At 43.8% G+C, this 18,221-nt stretch overlaps 1 protein-coding gene across 1 annotated transcript; it reads right to left on the reverse strand.

Annotated features, from left to right (window-relative positions):
• Positions 1-523: 523 nt before the first annotated feature.
• On the reverse strand, positions 524-17,776 carry cdk13 (cyclin dependent kinase 13). The gene is made up of 14 exons (XM_061712986.1): positions 16,035-17,776; positions 14,640-15,191; positions 14,384-14,542; positions 14,139-14,278; positions 12,775-12,945; positions 12,466-12,655; positions 12,295-12,351; positions 11,967-12,068; positions 11,798-11,875; positions 6,489-6,605; positions 6,280-6,411; positions 5,991-6,187; positions 4,696-5,190; positions 524-1,997 (listed from the first exon to the last, which is right to left on the reverse strand). The coding sequence occupies exons 1-14, from the start codon at positions 17,075-17,077 to the stop codon at positions 1,309-1,311; spliced, it is 4,122 nt and encodes a 1,373-aa protein (XP_061568970.1). The 5' UTR covers positions 17,078-17,776; the 3' UTR covers positions 524-1,308.
• Between the last annotated feature and the right edge of the window lie 445 nt (positions 17,777-18,221).

Below are 18,221 nucleotides of genomic sequence, written 5' to 3' on the forward strand. Positions count from 1 at the left end.
TCAGCATGCATCAATTTGCTTTACAGGTACAACAGTTGAGATTATCCCCCCATGAATGATATATGCTTGAAGTGATTTAAGATATAACCCCGATAAGATATATATATATTTTTTTGTTTATGTTGAAATTAACACCCAATTCAGCTTGAACATTTTCTAAATGTTTCATACCTCTAAGTGCATTAGGTAATTTTATTTATTTTTCTATTTATTGTATCCATTTTTGTGTTGCTTTTTTAAAAAATTGCATTAATCTTTTTTGTGTTTTGATTGTGCAGCGGTCTCAGAAAGGTTTGTATCAAATATGCGACATAAAGCATCAAGTTAAAGCCAGCTGAGTTTCCAAGTCTGCACATTTGACTCTTACAAGACGTGAATTTGAATGTTTGTCAGAGACCAAACTGATGTTTCAGTCAAACACAAACAGCATGTGATTGTTGACGCGATGTTGCCCCCCAGTGGCGGGATCCAGGATGACAGGTTCAGGCCTTTAGCAGTGATCCAAGACACACACACACACACACACTGTTGGCATTTCTTTAATAAACATTTGCCAAAGGAGGAGGGAGGGGGGACAAATCATTTTAGTACAAAAGAAAAAAAAAAAGAAAAAAGGATAGTTTCTTTTTTTTTGAATTCGAGTTATTTGTTTCTTTTTGCTCATGACTTTACAACACTTACAGCCAAAAAATGGTTGAAATTCAAAGTGAAAACTTTCTCTATGATGTAAAATCAGATTTGCTGCAGTTGTACAAGTGCCATCAGTCTATTTCCCCGAATAGCTCCTTGTGCTGATGTCTAATCCCACCCGGGCGAATGAGCCGCTCATGTCACATCATAATCGTACAAAATAAGAAGACTCGTCGTGTCCAGTCGTGTTCCTGACGGCACGGATGTAACTCTTCCTCTTTCACAGCCAAAATAGTTTCTGCCTACTTAGATCAGTAGTTCAAAACATTAATACTACTCTGCTGCGGAGCATTACAGAAAGGCTAAGGTAGAGATTTAAAATTTACCTGTCCCCAACATATACACCCAAAAAAGGTAAAATTTTAATTTAAAAGACAGCAGAATAGATTACAAAAAAATACGAAAATGGTATGAGCGAGAAAAAGCTCCTCCGGTGTTATTTAACCGTCCTCCTGCAACAGGTTCCAGACTGAGGAAAAAATACAATGCCTGACACAAATTTAAGTTATCAAAACCGAATGTGCATCGCCAGATCCCTCTAATCCGGCCGAAAGCGGCTTCAGGTTAAAAACGGAGTCCTCTAACCTTTCATCCTTTGCTGCATTTAAACTTAGTCTTTCAGAAAGGCAACCCTCGTCCTCTGATTGCTGATGAGTTCACGTGTGGAACGTAGCCGAGGGGTAGTGGTGGGGGCCCGACCTGGGAGGGGGATCCCCAGGGTGGCCCTGGGACGGACATGGGTGGGGGCGGGGGGACGTCCTTCCTCACCATGTGGTTGTACAGGTGGAGGGTGCTGGGGTTGGGCGGCTCCACGTGTAAAGGGCTGTGATTGTACTCAAACCGGTGGTCCTTGTCCCCGGTGAAGACCATGCTACTGGGTACCGTAGGGGGGGCTACCGCTGCTCCCGGGGGGTACGCCTCCGGGTGGGGCGGGGGGAGACCGGGGGCGGCGGAGGAGCCAGCAGCGTGTCCACTAAACACCTCTCTGAGGGAGTGGGGCAGCAGGCCTCCACCCAGCATGTGACCCATGTAGCTGTCCCCGTAGCCTGCAGGATTGAAGGGTGGAGGCGGCGGGTGGCTGTAGTCCCCCCCGTACCCCGAACCTTCGCTGGAGGGGAGGGGCGGATAGTCTGGCTCCGGGGGTCTCCCTCCATCGCCTCCACTTGGAGGAGCAATAGGGGGAGCGTGGCCCGTCTTGGGCTCGGGAGGCGGCTGGCGGTAGTCCAGGTCGGCGTGTGGGGGGGGCTCCGGGGGCTCCGGGGGTCTCTGGTCCGGGGGGAGGATGGACACCCCTCCTACCTCCGACACTGGAACGACAATCAGCAGAACATGCCATCATGTACACAGATGGTGACTTTTCAATGAAGAAAGCTGACCTTGATCAACAGCGTTTATGGACATGACATTTTTCAAGCAAAATCTGAATGTTTTTTACTGATGTTTAAAGGGGACCTATTATGGCATCTAATACCTATTTTAAACAGCGCTTGAATGTCTTCAAAACATGCTTTTGATTGTTTTTGCTAAATAAATTAGAAATTCCGCCTCTGAGCCATGTCTGCAGCATCTCTTTCTCTAACCTCATTATCTATGCTGGATTCTGAGTGGGCGGGGCTATGATAATGAGGCTCTGTGCTGATTGGCTGCCTGAATGACGCGATACACCGCTATGAAAAAATGGCAGAAGCTCCGGCCGGCAGAATTAGTTGTGGGTAGGCATGGGACGATATGAAAATTTCATATCACGATATTAGTGGAAAAAAATATCACGATTACGATATTATCACGATATTAGCGTGTCGCTTATAAAATTCTTAAAATGCAAGGAAAAACACTAACCGTGGATCCACTGGTTCCTTCAGAACATTTATTCTCAAATCATTCTCAACACAGTGACACTTGAGGTAGAGAACAAATAGTGTACTGTAAATGTTATGCATTACAAAGTGTAAACTATAGTACCGGTACTTATTTGAACTTTCTTTTTTTGTAAGAAAATACTTCCCTGAGAGTCGAAAGAAATAAGTGACAAATAGAAATAAAGTGACAAAGTAGAGCCAAGTGCACACTGATTGTATTACTCTCTGAAACTTTAACAGTGGCTGGCTGCCTGCTACTTAGTACGGCTCTCTGGAAAAATAATAAAATAAAAGGCACTGCTCTGTAGTATACAAAACAAAAGCTGCACGGCCAACACAAAGATTGAGTGAAAATAAAGTGCCACAGTAGTCAAATGCACACGGATTGTACTACTCTCTGAAAAAATATTAAATAAATAATAAATAAATAATATTATACATGAAAAAAATAACACTGGCTTCTACCTGGCTGGTAGCCTTGTGTGACCAAAAAAAAAAAAATTCGGCGATAATTACAGTACCCCACGATAACGTTATCGCGGCCGTTTTTTATCGCCCCATGCCTAGTTGTGGGCGCTCCCATCGTTACGTAACGAAAGGGAGCAGAATCTGAACAGCTCGTAGAAGCCACAACAGACTGGACGGCTCATCCGGGCGGCTGTTTTGCATAATAGGTCCCCTTTAACAGACTGGAAGGTTGATATAATCATGCGAATCAAAACTGTTTGGATGTCTTTTTTTTTTTTTTTATATGATAACCGATTCTGGTGTGACTGCAACATTAAGAAGTGAAAGATTTGATTGTGACTAGTGTTGTTTTTGGCAGCCTGTCTAGTCTTACTACTCTGTTTTCACGTTTGCGTCTAAACAGAGGAAAACGGAGATTTAGGCTTCAGAACGTCACATTATGCAACAGAAACGTCACCAGCGTCATGTGTGCGACCTGTGTTTACAATTTGTTTGGCCACCGTCAATATTTTCTTGTATTTTACCTGTTTTATATTCTAAAGTCACACTTAAAAGTAACTCCACTTCTCTATCACTCCAAACGAAAGACTCTCGTTCCGTCTTGGAAGTAACTGGCAGTCCAGGCTGATTTATGGTTCTGCGTTACACCAACGCAGAGCCTACGGCGTACGTAGGCTACGCTATCGATTTAACGCGGAACCATATTATTCAGGCTTCACACGTGTCATTTGTTGACGTTTTTTTCCAGGACTCTGATTGGCTAGCATGACTTTACGCTTCTCGTTACACTGCCCCCTGCAGGTTTGGCTGCTCATAGCACCCCTTAACAGCATATTTATTCGGGTTCGTGTAAACGAAGAGATTTTGAAAACGATCTTGTGTAAACGAGGGAATTTTTCAAAACGTAGAGGGGGAAATATCCGTTTTTGTAAATACCCGGCTATGTGTAAACGGGGCCTTATTTTAGTCAGAATTGTCCATGACCGTTTTAGTCGACAAAAACTGATGACATTTTAGTCTCGTTTCAGTCAAAGATTGTATTTAGCCAAACCCATTTTACAATTCAAACAAGGTTATCTTATCATTATATTATTGTTACCTGATAGACTCAAGAATACATTCATTCCAGATACAAAAGACGCTCTAATTTGAGTTTACAACATATTTATTTTTCCGCATTTCTCCCGAGCATTTTCTTTTTCGACAACACAGTCGGTTTTCTTTTCCATGTCTATGTAACGAAAGTGTATCCAAAGATCGTCTGTTGTTCTTCTCCCAATCCCAGAGAAGATACTGGGGTCTAATTCCCCGTGGGCCGCGACTGGGATTGAGGACGTGACGTCACCCAGCAGCAGCCACTAAACCAGAGGAAACTACTTAAAAAAAAATAGATATTAAGGATCTTTGGTATAAGATTTTTCTTGTTTTGGTCAACGAAAATGAAGACACATTTTAGCAGAATTTTTACTTTGTAATTTACATTTAAGTCTCATTTTTATTATTCTATGATATTGCCTTATATAATTAATTATCGTTATCGTCGCGTCTCTTTTTGCTCAGGTGATAACGGTTCGTTGACGACAATATTTAGTCACAATTTTCAAAAGCAACTTTAATTGTGACATCCTGTTTAAAAGACCATCCTTCTTCCTCTTCCGTGCGAGTAGCCGGGGCTCACCTGGAGAGACGGGGCTGGGTTCTGGAGGCTGTTTGACCTCTGGAGGTGGAGGCGGTGCCGCCGGGGCTCCAGCTGGGTTGCTGCTCTCTGCTTCTCCTCCGTCACTCGCTTCCTGCCGCTGAGCCTGTTGGGCCTGAAGGAGCTGAGCGAGCAGCATCGTCATGGCCGTCTGCCTGGCGGCCGCGGCGTCACCGTCTGGGATATTTGAGGGTGCAGACGGAGGGGGGGAGGGAGGCTTGGGCATGGGAGGAGTGCGGGGGACTCCTGCTGAGGCCGGTGGCTGGGGGGGCTTGCTGGGCGGGGGCTGGGGGGGGAGCTCAGCGGGCTCAGAGGGAGCTAAGGCTTTAGTGAGCTGCTGCAATGTCTCCTGGTTGACCTTTGTGCTCATCGACTGGACAAACTGGGCTGTGCCGACTGCACTTTTGGGTTGGCCAAGGATGTTCAGAAGGACTGCCAGCTGCTCCTGGGTGAACTGAGAGTTTGGACCCTTTGAATCTGTAAAAAGACACCCGAAAATTACACATTTAGTTTATTTACCGACATTACAAGCAACCTTTCATTGTCCACACATTTCTGAAGTTAGCTGGTGCCTGTATTATGATCATAACAACGATACACTGCGAGTGTTTTTCTCTGAAAAGTCTTGCATACGCCATCATGGATCGTTCAGAAAGGTTGCTACATTTGTTGGCAGAAGCCTTTTTTTTTTTTGAAAGTCAGAAAATCTGGTTGGCAACAGTGTAACCCAACAAGTATTACTCCTGATATGACAGAGGATACTCGAGGGGAGCGAAATGTTTTTTAATATAATAAAAACAAAAAATACAGATGAACTGCCACATGTATTTGGTAAGTTATTAATATACCTGGGAAGTCTGCGAAATATTAATTTTGGATGCGGAGCCCCGAGGATGCCTCTAAACATGACCTGACAGTGAAATAAATCTAAAAATGTACTTATTTAACCCTTTGACTACTCAACATGTGAGGAAACATTATCTACACATTTAAAAAAATAAAACGTGGAGGAACAGAAGTGACTGCCGTTACTGTGGCGAGCTTGGATAAGCCATGCAAATGCAAGGACAAGACACATTATGTAAATTAGTTCTTTATCAAACTAGTGTTAAGACCATTTACTTTGCAAAAGAAGCATACCGGTAATTACTTTAACCTTACTATCCATTTCCATGTTGTCAACAGGAAAGTTACTCCTTCCAGTGTCATTTATTCTGTCAATCATTCATAAACACGTGAGTGAACTGTTTCTACTGTCTTATAAGCGTTTTCCTCACCGAGTAGCGCAGAAGCAGCTGCATTCTGGGTTTTGATGCCTCCGGGGGCAGAGAAGCCCTGTGGAGTGTTACTGCGGCTGTCGTCGAGACTCAGCTCTTTGCGGGGCACTTTGGGGGCCACCAGTTCCTCCGGCATCTGCTTCTGCCGTCGACGCTTCTTACTCCACAACTCGTGGCAGTCCTGCCAAAGCGGAAGGCTGCAGAGATGGAAGAAGCAACAACGGATGAGAAAGGATGCGACAGACAGCCACGGCCGTGCACCAGAGGACCAACGAGAACCTCAACATACTCTGGTGGAGGCATCTTGTCGGGATCCACATCCTTCAGAAACTCGCTGCCCAGAGCTTGCTCCGCTGTGCAGCGTTTGCTGGGGTCTAAGTTTAACATGTGGTCGAACAGGTCCAGGGCAGCTGGTGGGATGCTGCGCAACACAAGCAGAAGACAGAGGTAAAACAGAGGATTGTAAAAGGTACCAAGAGTTCAATTTAAGTAACTTACAACGCAAACTCCTCTCGCAGGCGTCTTCGGTATTGCTTCTTTGGTTTCATGGTGTTGAAGAAGGGAAGCTTTATTACATCTGGCCACACAGCTGGACAGGGACTGCCACATATTCGGCTACAAAAAAAGACAAGAACGGAGATTAATTTGAGCACCATGCAACGTATTTTAACATAAAAAGCAACATATGACAGATGTGCATCACAAACTTTCTCCACCTTTACAGTTTGTGATGCAAGTAAGAAAAAGTCTATGAACATGAAAAAAATTCCTCCTGGTTTAAATCTCAAAACGTGTCCGTTGAAGTTGGAGCATTAAACATAATGTCATGTCGTGCCAGGGGATTTGAGATATAAAAATAGACGGAGAAGTCCCAAACAACGCAGCTCAAAAGTAGGGCGAGGACACAAATGTCAAGTTTTGATGCCAATGTTAGGATGACGATAAATGCTGCAGAAAACTCAAACGCTTGGCGAGCTAAAAACGGCAACAGGGTTGGGGTTCATAAACAAAAACATCCACTTCCGTGGGACGGCGCAGTGGGTGCACGAGTATGAGCATTGTTGAGTCAATACTCTGTTAAAGGCCTGTCAGCGAGTTTGAGGCCTCAGCCTCAGCCGGTGCACGTTCAATCAAACTAGTTAGCTTGCTCGGAAAGTCCAGGGGCCTCATTTATAAAGCTTGCTTGCGCACAAAATAGGGCTTGAAAGATGCGTAAGCCACCTTCTACGCAAAGGTTGGGATTAAAAAAAAAAAAAAACTAACTGAAAAGTGTGTATCTTTAAGCCAACCCTGAACCTCGTGCACGAACATTTTGAAGATATGGGGAACTGGCAACGCAGGCGGTGAGGTGGTGAATGAAGCCAGATTCATGTCATACTTTTAATGTCATCACATAGACTTATAGATCCATGTACACCCAAGTCCGTGTTCTGCCGAGGTGTCCTCCCAGTTTCTTTTTTTTTTTTCAAAGGCCTTTTCATGCAAATAGACGATTTAACAGCAGGAAGTCAAGGTGCTTCACATAGATCCATGTGTACGACGCTTTGGCGGAAGAAAAAAAAACCATCAAATCACGCTTCCACATAGATATTGGCAGGTAGGATGATTTGACAGATGAAAATACCCTGTCAGATCACGCTTCCACATAGATAGATGAAGTCTATGTGGAAACGTGATCTGACGGGGTATTTTCATCTGTCAAATCATCCTACCGGCACGGCGTGTCCGCAGTGCAGGACACGCCGTGCCGGTGTCGTGCCAAAAAGAGATTGCCTGCCAGAATCTGATTTCTTCCCTGAAAATGGGTCTTTTTACCTGCCAAAAATTGATTGAAGGCCAAATACAGTTAATGAAAGGTTGTTTCTACCTAAATATGATTTGGGCCCAATCTCAATACTCCCCCTACTTTTCTTCACTCGCCCTTCTTTTCTTCCCTAACCCCTAAAAAAGAAGGGGGAGATTTTAGGGCACTTGAGATCTAGGGCACTTGGCCCAGGTGCCTGTCCCATTTCTCCTACTCCCCATCGTTTTCATCCCTAACCTGAACAGGAAGCAGAGAGCCAAAAGCTGTTTTAATTTCAGCTGTAGCGCTGTTAATATGGCACTTTATTAAGTTTTAATATTTTTTCCAGGTATAAAAGGTAACCTTAAGATCCACAACCTGGGCTCAGTTTATCCAAATAACGTCTGTTAAGAAATTTGACCCGATGTTTTCGGAGATGAGAAGAGCCGCCGCCCCCGGGGAGCAACCTCAGCTCACAGCCCGAAAACAGACGTGTCCGCCGGGTCAGGCTGCTGCGTCGTCCCGGGAGAGAAACTCTCTCCTGGGACGCAGCTCTGTTGAGAATTACGCTGGCTGAAATAAATCATTTAGGAAGATGTTGGTTTAATAGATGAAATCTAACAGTTGTAGCTACGCCTGTTAAGAAATTTGCTCCGAAATTTAGAGATTTCTGTCTGCCGGCTCCGGAGTTTGGTCCGCGTTAAATAGACGCAGCCTATGGCGTCGCTTACGTAACCTACGGCGTCGCTTACGTAACCTACGGCGTCGCTTACGTAGGTTACGTAACCATATTCCGCCGCGATCTTAGCGAACAACGGACAAAAAGGGGATGATGTACATTCACTGAGTGAATATTATGAAAGTAAAATATTGGTTTGTGCCGAGAAATGTAATCAAAATGCATTTTTATGCAGAAACTAACTCAAAATATTGATTTTATTCCCAAAAAAATAAGAAATGTCCGCCATGTTTTTTTTTTGATTCAGTCCGCAAATGACGACGAAAAGCATTCTGGGAAATTTTCATACCCCCTCGCTCGCCAAGTGAGCATCTGCAAACCCTCGATTTGAAGGGGCTATTCTCAGCCCCTAGCCCTCGTTATGCCCCCTCCCCCTAGGTGAAAAGCGGAATTGGGACACCACTACCTTCACGGGAACGCGCAAAAGTTAGGGTTAGTGAAGAAAACGAGGGCGAGGGGGAGTATTGGGACGCAGCCTTGATCTCATTCTTGAGCTTCATAATCTGAAAATCTGACGTTTCAGCGCTATCGCTCAACGGGCTGCTGTGCGCGCTCCCGCGGCCAGAAATCAGATTCTGGCAGGCAACTCACTCGCTTTATTTTTGTTAGTGATGCCACTACTGTGACCACCAAATAATGTGGTTTTCCTGGCCTCCACATCATCCACAATATCTCGATCTCAGTCTCCGTGAAATTTAGTGGCACGGTTGCCTAGCTCGACATGTCTCATTCATCCTGACGCACAGCAGAAACAGGCTGCACGAAGCCGCTGCGCAAGTTCAGCAGGCTCATTTATATGCAAATACAGTTATCATGTAGTTTGCATTGCCCATTTATGGTATAATGTGGGCGTGTAGAGGGCGGGATATGAGGCGAATTCTAGAGATGCACCGATTGATCGGCCCCTGATCGGTTTTGATCGGAAAATAATAGTTCAGAGCGGCCGATCTGATGACGTTTACAACAACAAACCGCCGCCCGCGCGGGCGTTCCCGCATCTCAGACCAAGCTGTCCTAAGAGGGCGTCGGCCTCGCCGGTGCGGGAGTTTTACAATGTCTGAAAAGGACAACAAATTTGCAGTTTGCAAAGTGTGTCCAAAGGAGATACCACGAGGAGGAATGTTACAAAAGAATTTCAACACAACGAAGCTGATAAGACATTTGAAAGTTTTTCACACGGAGTATATTGGGTTTTCAAAGTTGGCTCCAGCTAAGGCAGAGAAAAAAAAAGGAGCGCGCAGCAACGGCACTAACTCAGCTGTAACACCTGTAACAGAGACTTATAAACGACAGGAAGAAAAATAAAGAACTACATCGTAAGGTAATTAATTCATATGCTTTGCTCATCAGCCACTTTCTGTTTTATTAGACATCGGGTTTAAACACGTTTGCAGCTTGGATCCGCGGTACGCGCTGCCGCGTCGTAAATATTTCACTGATGAAATCCTGTCGGAGTTTTACCAGACTATTTACAGTCCAAAGCCTCATGCAGGACGACAGTCGTGTCAGTCGCTTCAGGAGTGACATGTGGAGCTCTAGTGTGAAGAGTTTTGCTTCACTCACAAGAGTTTCCTCACACGCGGCTGATGCTACCGCTAAAGCTTTCACAAAGCTTAATAATTCCTAATTAATTTTTATTTTAAGATTTAATTCCTCTTTCCACAGGAAAACTAAGGTTTATAGTTTACCACTTGTATCAACTTTTAGAGAGTCTGCACATGTTGTACATAATTATTACCACAGGAAAGCTGAAGCTACTAAACTACACTTACTCTTTATAAGCCGAGTTTACACCTAATCTCCTAATTTTTATACATAATAATACAATGTCAGTGTTGTGTACATGATATTGTACATATTTATGGATTTCATGCTGTGATCGAAAAAAATCAATCAAAAGATCAAAATCAAAATCACGATCGGCCGATACTGGTTTTCGAGATCAGTGATCGGCCCTCAAAATCCTGATCGGTGCATCTCTAGCAAATTCACCTGCGCAACCTTCCAGCTGGAATGTGATTTATAAAGCGAACATTGCGTACAAGTGTGCGTGCACACGGTTTTATAAATCTGGATTTTTTTTTGCGCCCGCCATTTTCGGCTTTTGGGTTTACGTGCACTTTTAGTATGAATCCTACGCACTCTTTTATAAATGAGGCCCCAGTTCATCTGAATCCAACTTTGATGCGGATAAAAGAAGCAAACGCTGGTCCACTTGGAACCGTACGTCTTGTACCATTTCCAGTGAACCGAAAGCAGGAACCAGGCGGTGACGCATGGCATTGTGGTTACAGTCAACATAAATCAACGTGCGTATAGCATGATAGCGAGGAAAAGTGAATCACAGTCAGACGGGGAGTAAAAGTATTGTCAGAGGAAAACATGTCACAACTTAGTATTTGTCCTACATCCTCACAAAACGATGAATATAGGGACTCGGGGTAAATAACCCAGGTGATTAATACTCGGGTATACGACAATTTATATTTATGAAATTATAAATATTAATTTGTGAAACCTTTAACTATGTCAAGTTTTTCTTTTCTTTCATATTTAATAACGAGGGTCCAACTGAAAAAATTAGTATTGAGTTCATATGGTTTTTACTTCTTCCTACTCCTTTTTCAAGCATAACACATTTGCTATTATATTTATTGATTCTCGTCTACTTTGTTTACGATGGTACATTTATTATTTAGTGATTATTATTGTTCTTGGTTATTTTATTGATTTATTGTTCTGCTGTTTTTTTTTTTGTTTTTGTCCTTATGTTCAAAATAAAAGATATCAATCAAAACTATCCCTTTTGGTCTTGTGTACATCTCACCAGAAACCAGTTGATTAAATTCTTTACATAATAAAACAAAAGCTTGGAGAGTAAAACGTACTTTTACTTGTATAAATAGTCTGGGTTTGAGAGAGAAGCTACCAACCTTTACATCAATATGTCATGAATTTACCTGTATCAGCAAACCTGGATCAAGAAGGGAAAATGTCCAGAGACAAGTTTGGTCCTTGTACATTTCTTGTACCAAAACATCTCTGTTTTCATTTTGTTAATTCCTCTCTGGAGCACCTGAATGATTCCTGAACTTTCTCTGACAATGACCATCAGTAAAACACACAATGGCCAATTTAAACAGAGCACACTTTAGTGGTAAAGTCAAATGACAGCACTTTCTGCAACCTGTCTCCTAAGCCCTTGTTGATCTTTGCGTCTGCTTCAGGTGGCAGAACCGAGACGTGGGAGCTCACAGAGGTTTTGAGAATTAAACCCACACTCACCTAATGAGCTCTAACTGTGCAAGCTCCTGGTTGGCTTGGAAGATGGGCTTCTTTGTAAAGAGTTCTCCCAGAATGCACCTATGATGGGCAAATCACGATCACACATATATTCTAACATGACAATCACAAATTAATGTATTAAAAATAGAAAGATCTGTTCCGCTCTTACCCGCAGCTCCATACATCAATGGCAGGTGTGTATCTTTCTTCTCCCAACAGCAACTCTGGGGGTCGGTACCACAGGGTGATCACTTTGTTGGTGTACGGGCGGCTGAAAAATACAACATCCATTAGAGCCATAATCACAAACGGGGACTTGTAATGATAATCCAGAACCACTTGTAAAAGCTAGAAACACTTCTCTCTTTGTGACACTATTGTCCTGTGGTTTGCAGACCGGGTTTGCATCTATTTCTGTTTTTAACTCTGCAGCCACCACCATAATCAATCTTAGTGATTCACCAGTAAGATAACTCTACAAAAACACAGAGACTTGCCTTTCTTCAGAGTTATACAGCCGGGCGAGACCAAAGTCTGCAAGCTTTATTTGACCTCTGATTAGGAGAGAAAAACAGATTAAAGCCAGCTGGGAGACATCCTTGAGAATGAAACTAAACAGAACTGTTATTTCGGGTGGAGTGTAAAAACAAATAGTACAGCAGTCTCACTTGTTATTGAGCAGAATATTGGAGCACTTGATGTCTCTGTGCAGAAAGTTTTTCTTGTGGCAGTAATCCAGGCCCTCCAGCAGCTGTCGCATGAAAGACTTTATGTGGCTTTCATTAAAATGGACCAGGCCCGACTCCAGTAAACCCATCAGGTCGTGGTCCATGTACTCAAATACCAGATAGAATGCACCTAAACCGGGAAGGAAAAGATCGAATTTTCATAAAGATTATAAAATCTTGATGTTTTAAGTGATATGGTTTGGAACAGTTCACATATCACTGAATATCAAGGAGACACATTGTACCAACCTTTATCGTTCTTGAAGTCCAGAGCATCCTCCTTGTCTGTGACGATCTCTTTCATGTTTATGATGCTTTTGTGGTTGAGCTGTCGCAAAATTTTAATTTCTCTTATGGCTGTGATTGGGAATCCCTCCTTTTCATTGTCCAGTCGAACCTTCTTCAAAGCCACCATTTCAGCTAAAGAAAAACAGGATAAAAACACTCAAAATTAGTCTTTCAGTTATTAGAATGAAAACGTCAACGTGCATGAAAAAAAGAAGATCATAATGATCAAGTTGTATCAAGAACAAGGACAATCTTAAATAGGGGTGTAACGATACACTAATCTCACGATACGGTACTATACACGATATTGAGGTCACGATAACGATACGATATTATAGCAGTATTTTTTTAACAACCTTGAATGAGGAACATATGACTGGAAAAAATTGTCTTTTATTTGAAAGACACAAAATACAAAACAATACTGTGCATTTGCCCTATTGTTACAGTTTGTAATGCTTCATAACTGTTTAAGTTTTAAAGAGAAAGCCAGGCCAACCATTTTCCACAAACTGAACTAAAAGTAAATGTCAGGTTTGCATTATGCATCTTCAGTTTCAGACAAGTACAAATATTTTGCCACAAACTGAATAGTTTCTCTCATGTATGATTTGACTTTTTTCTTTTCCAGAAATGTAACAACTAAAATTAAATAAATAAAAGTAAATAAATACATACAATTTTACATCATAAATAAGATTGATTCATGCTCACCTTATAAGTGTAAGAGGAGATTTATTTTTGTTAAGAAGGTTATTTTGGTAATTCAGGGTTCATTATTTTATAAATATATTCTTTATATTCTGATGTAAATTAGGGACTATAATTACACTAGTCAGTTTATCTGTAGTGATTAGTCTGTTTTAGATTGGGCGGAGTGATACAGCACTAGGTGCTATGTTGATGTTCTAAAATCCTACACTGTTGAGCGGACATTAAAGTACACTCCAACTCAGAAGAAGTTGTTTATCCTACTCACGACCCGAAAAAGGTTTAATTTAATAAGGTAAGGCTTAACTCTACACCAGCCTTACATAAGTAAAGGTTCAGAGCTCAAAACGGGACCGCAAAACGGTACTAATTTCTTCTGAGTGGAGGAAGATTTTGGTCCACGGGTCGAGGCGCGGTCGTCACGCGTGGTCGGATGCGCCTTACTAGTCAACACAATAGATTAATATTAATAACCCAATATCGCGATACACTTTGTCACCTCCACGACACGTTTCTGTATCGCGTAATTTCGTGGCACGATATATTGTTACACCCCTAATCTTAAACAATAATAATAAATGATGGTTAATTATCATTAATGTGAAAAAACGTACCAGTGTCTTTATCTTTAGCCTTGTACACTTGACCGTAGGTACCTTCCCCCGTGATGCCAATGATCTCAAACTTGTCCACACAACGCTTTCCCCAGTCAATCTCAATCTCTTTAATCTCGCCATACCTCGGGCCACAAATTCTGGAAGTCACAAGAAAACATTTCAAATTACTCAAAAGGAAAAAAATTAATACTTTTTTGTAAAAATAAACTCTAGCTTGCAGAAGTACAGGCATCATAACATACTTAGGTCTTCGACGAAGTGTTTGGGACTTCTTGTCTTCAGGTGGGCTGTGTGGGGAGGACACTGCGCTCAGAAGGTCGGGAGGCAGAGGCAAGTCGGTCAGGAGCGTCCGAGGCTTTTTCTCGGACTTCTTCTTCACAGAGAGCGAGTTGTCCTTAAAGCTGCAACGATTTAAAGAGAAATAAAATGAGCATCATCAAAAATAAGCAATGCTCAAATTAGGACATCAACAACTCTACGAGTGAAGGTCGTCTGTACCTTTCCCCTTTGTCTGTGGGTTCAGCAACCACTTGGGGCAACGGTAACGATGGCAGAGTAGAGATAACTGGACCGGTGACTCTTTCCTTGTCTTTGTTCGGTCCAGGTGCTGGTGCTTTCCTCTTGTCCCGGTGTACAGAGTCATCCCTGCCCTTACTGCTCTGATGCTCCGTGGTCCTCTTGGACGTCCTGTCCGCAGGGGACTGAGGCTGGCTGGAGGTGGGGGTTCGGGGTCCCTTCTCTGGCTGAGGTGGAGAGGGAGGCCGCCCCTTCCTGGATGTGTGATTTGATTTGGGGCTGGGCTGATGAGCAGATGCAGGAGCCTTGGTTGGAGTCGACGTGTTGCTCGAGTTCTTGGCCTTGGCGGCTGCTTCCGCGGCTTTCACCTTTTTCTGCTTGCTGAGCTCGGCAGCCAGGCTGGTTTTAAAAGTGAGCGTGCTTGGCGAAAGACTGGAGGGTCGACTCCGGGAACGCGAGTGGCGGTGACGGCTGTGAGAGCGTGAATGTCTCGAAGTTGAATATGGACTTCTGCTACGTGACCTAGCGGATCGCCTGGAGAAGACCAAAATACCTTGTTAGAACCAGAAAAATACTAAACTATACATGGTGGTCATTGGGAATGGGTGATATTTTACCGTTCACGATAAACCGTCAAAAAAATTCCCCACGATAAGAATTTGTCATCTCGCGGTAAAAACGATAAATTCCTGTTGATGACGTTTTTGTGTAAAGCTGATAACGGCTCTGCGTTAAATCGACACGGAAGGAAGGAAAGAAGGAAGGAAATGAGCCAGAAAGAAAGAAAGAAATGAGCCAGAAATAAGGAAAGAAAGAAAGAAATGAGCCAGAAATAAGGAAAGAAAGAAAGAAATGAGCCAAAAAGAAATGAGCCAAAAAGAAAAAGAAAGAAAGAAAGAAATTAGCCGGAAAGAAAGAAATGAGCCAAAAAGAAAGAAAGAAAGAAAGAAAGAAAGAAAGAAAGAAAGAAAGAAAGATTCCCGTTGATGACGTTTTTGTGTAACAAACATGGCGGATCTGAGAGCAAGATAGATTTATAGTTAAAAAGGTGGAGTTGAATTGGTATTTTTTTTAAATCGTCATTTTTATCGTTATCGGGATAAATGCCAGAAATTATCGTGATACATTTTTTAGTCCATACCGCCCATCCCTAGTGGTCATATACTTCAGAAGGGAAGCAAATTACTTAACCATTAACCATGAAAACAGCTCAATATATATTGAATATAGTGACACCGGGTTTTTGCATGCCTATCAATAACTCATCATCTTTATCGTTTCATATAACAACTGCAGCAGTGTTGGTTTATTACACTGATAATATACACACTACAGTAGTTAAGCAGCCTTAACAAAAGATGTAGTGTTGGAACTCACCTGACGTCAGGACTTGGACTCAGGGACTTCCTGTAAGGACTACGAGATCTTCTACGATTCCCATAAGGACTCGCAGCAAAATCTCCTTGTTCGTATGGACTATGTCGGCCGTAACTCGGTGACCTTCGCCAGGTCGCCGGGCTGGCAGGGGATCGCTTGCGTTTGTTGCTGGAGTAGGCGCTGGGCGACTTTGGTGCACTATAAGTCCCATACCCATCCGCTTCCCGGCTGTAGTACGTGGAACTGGGAGAAAGTCTTTTACCCCCATACGGTGGACTTCTCCTAGCTGTGGGCTGGGTGTATCCACTGGGAGACTGGTAGCTATACGAGTGTGCCGTCCCATAGGGACTCTCTGATTTATAACCAGGACTTCTCCTGTACGCCCTGAGGTCTTCACGGTCATCTCTGTAGGATTGTGCAGGATCTCTGTATGCAGACGGAGGCTCCTTATCAGATCTGGTTTTACTCCTGTGTCTTTTTGAATTTCTTTTATCCGCAGACTGTGAGGACTGAGTCGTAGATGACCTTTTGCCATTTCTGTCCCCGCTCCTAGTAGTGTCTCTGGGGGTTTTAGAGCCTCCACTTCTAACTTTGGAGGCGTCCACCTCTCGACTTTGACGCTCCTTTTTCCTCAACCCCTCCTTGTTCCTCTTGGATGGTCCTCTTGATTGTTCCTTACTAACACACACCGGGGTCCTCAGGTTCAGGGGAGCCCGGTCTGGTGATGCCGGCCCGTTATAGTCCCCCAGGTCCAGTTTGGGAGAGGGGGAACCAGAAAAACGCTCGGACTGGGAGCTCACATCGTCGTACTCCACTAACGTCCGGAGCTCAAACTGCTCCTTCTCAAACGCACTTTTGCAGCCGGGGTCTCCCCTCTGCTTGGGCTGCCGGCGCCTCCTCCTGCGGGCGGCGGACGGACGCCGGGGCCGGTCCCGGGGCTTGTCCCGGGGCTCCACCCGGGGCTCGACGCCGCTGCGCCGGCTCTGCCTGCCGGCGTCCCGCGGCGGCGCCGACGGGCTCCGGCCGCGACCCGAGTTGGGCATTTAGCACAAAAACTAACACAAAACAACACAAAACAGTAAACACAACTACAACACCCTCTTTTTTTTTGTTTTTTTAAATCCAAATCACATCCCAACAAAAATAATTTTCTTTTACATAAAGAAAACTGGATCTTCGTGACACCTGGTGCGGGAAAATTGCGTCACAACCTATTTTTTAATCCCACGATCGGTCCTGAAAGGTTTCCCAGAAAGGACATCTAGTCTAGGACCTGCTAGCCACTTATAGGCCCGGTTTGGCTCAGCTTTTACACTTTTACCGGCGACTCCTGCTCAGAAACGGTCCGGGGACAGAACCAACGGTCAACGCATGGCGGGGCCGTCCACGTTAAAAACCGTTAAAAACCGTCTCCCTATAAAGTTGTAGTCGATATCCATGAGAAGGGCTGACGAGGAAGTGGATAAGCCCCGCTAGGCGGCTACTTAGCCCCGGTTCTAGCTCGGAGTTCAGTCAAACAAGCAGGAAAACAAAGCCGTGTCCGGTTCTCCGCCCAGTCCGCTACCCGCGTGGCCCCGGGCTAGCGGGCATCCCGCCGCGCTCCGCGGCCCCGAGGAAAAAGGGGGGAAAATGCAGCTTTGGATGGGATTGAAGAGTGTTGTAAGTTTGTCCGTCATGTGGCTAATGGTTCGGTGCGAGAGGGCCCAGACAGCTTTCAAACTACAGGCCTCGTGCGTCAAAAACAGCCAATGGGAGCCGGCGGCGTAAGCCTGATCAGCTGACGTCACGGCCGAGGGAAACCCTCGCCTTCAAAATAAAATATACTGGTTCGGTGTGGAGGAAAAATAAAAGACTTTTATTTTATTAAAGTGTGGTGTGGTGAAGTGAAAGTTGTAACCTTAAACGTTTCTTGTTACCACATCTAGATGTATTTGGTAATGACCAGTACTCCAGTTGTAAAAAAAAATCAGGGGGGATGGTGGATTTTATCATATGGGGACAGATAATTTGTGTTGATTACAAATAATATAATATATTACAAATAATAGCACTGACCAAAACACCTGCAGAAATACTGCAGGAATGACATAGCAGCAGTTAAATGCAGCCTTCTGTAAGCTTTAAATATCCACCGGGCTTACATCAAATACATCAAATACACAAAAATAAAAAACAGTTTTCAGAACT

This window comes from Cololabis saira, chromosome 22 (assembly GCF_033807715.1).
Source record: "Cololabis saira isolate AMF1-May2022 chromosome 22, fColSai1.1, whole genome shotgun sequence".
NCBI lineage: Eukaryota > Metazoa > Chordata > Actinopteri > Beloniformes > Belonidae > Cololabis > Cololabis saira.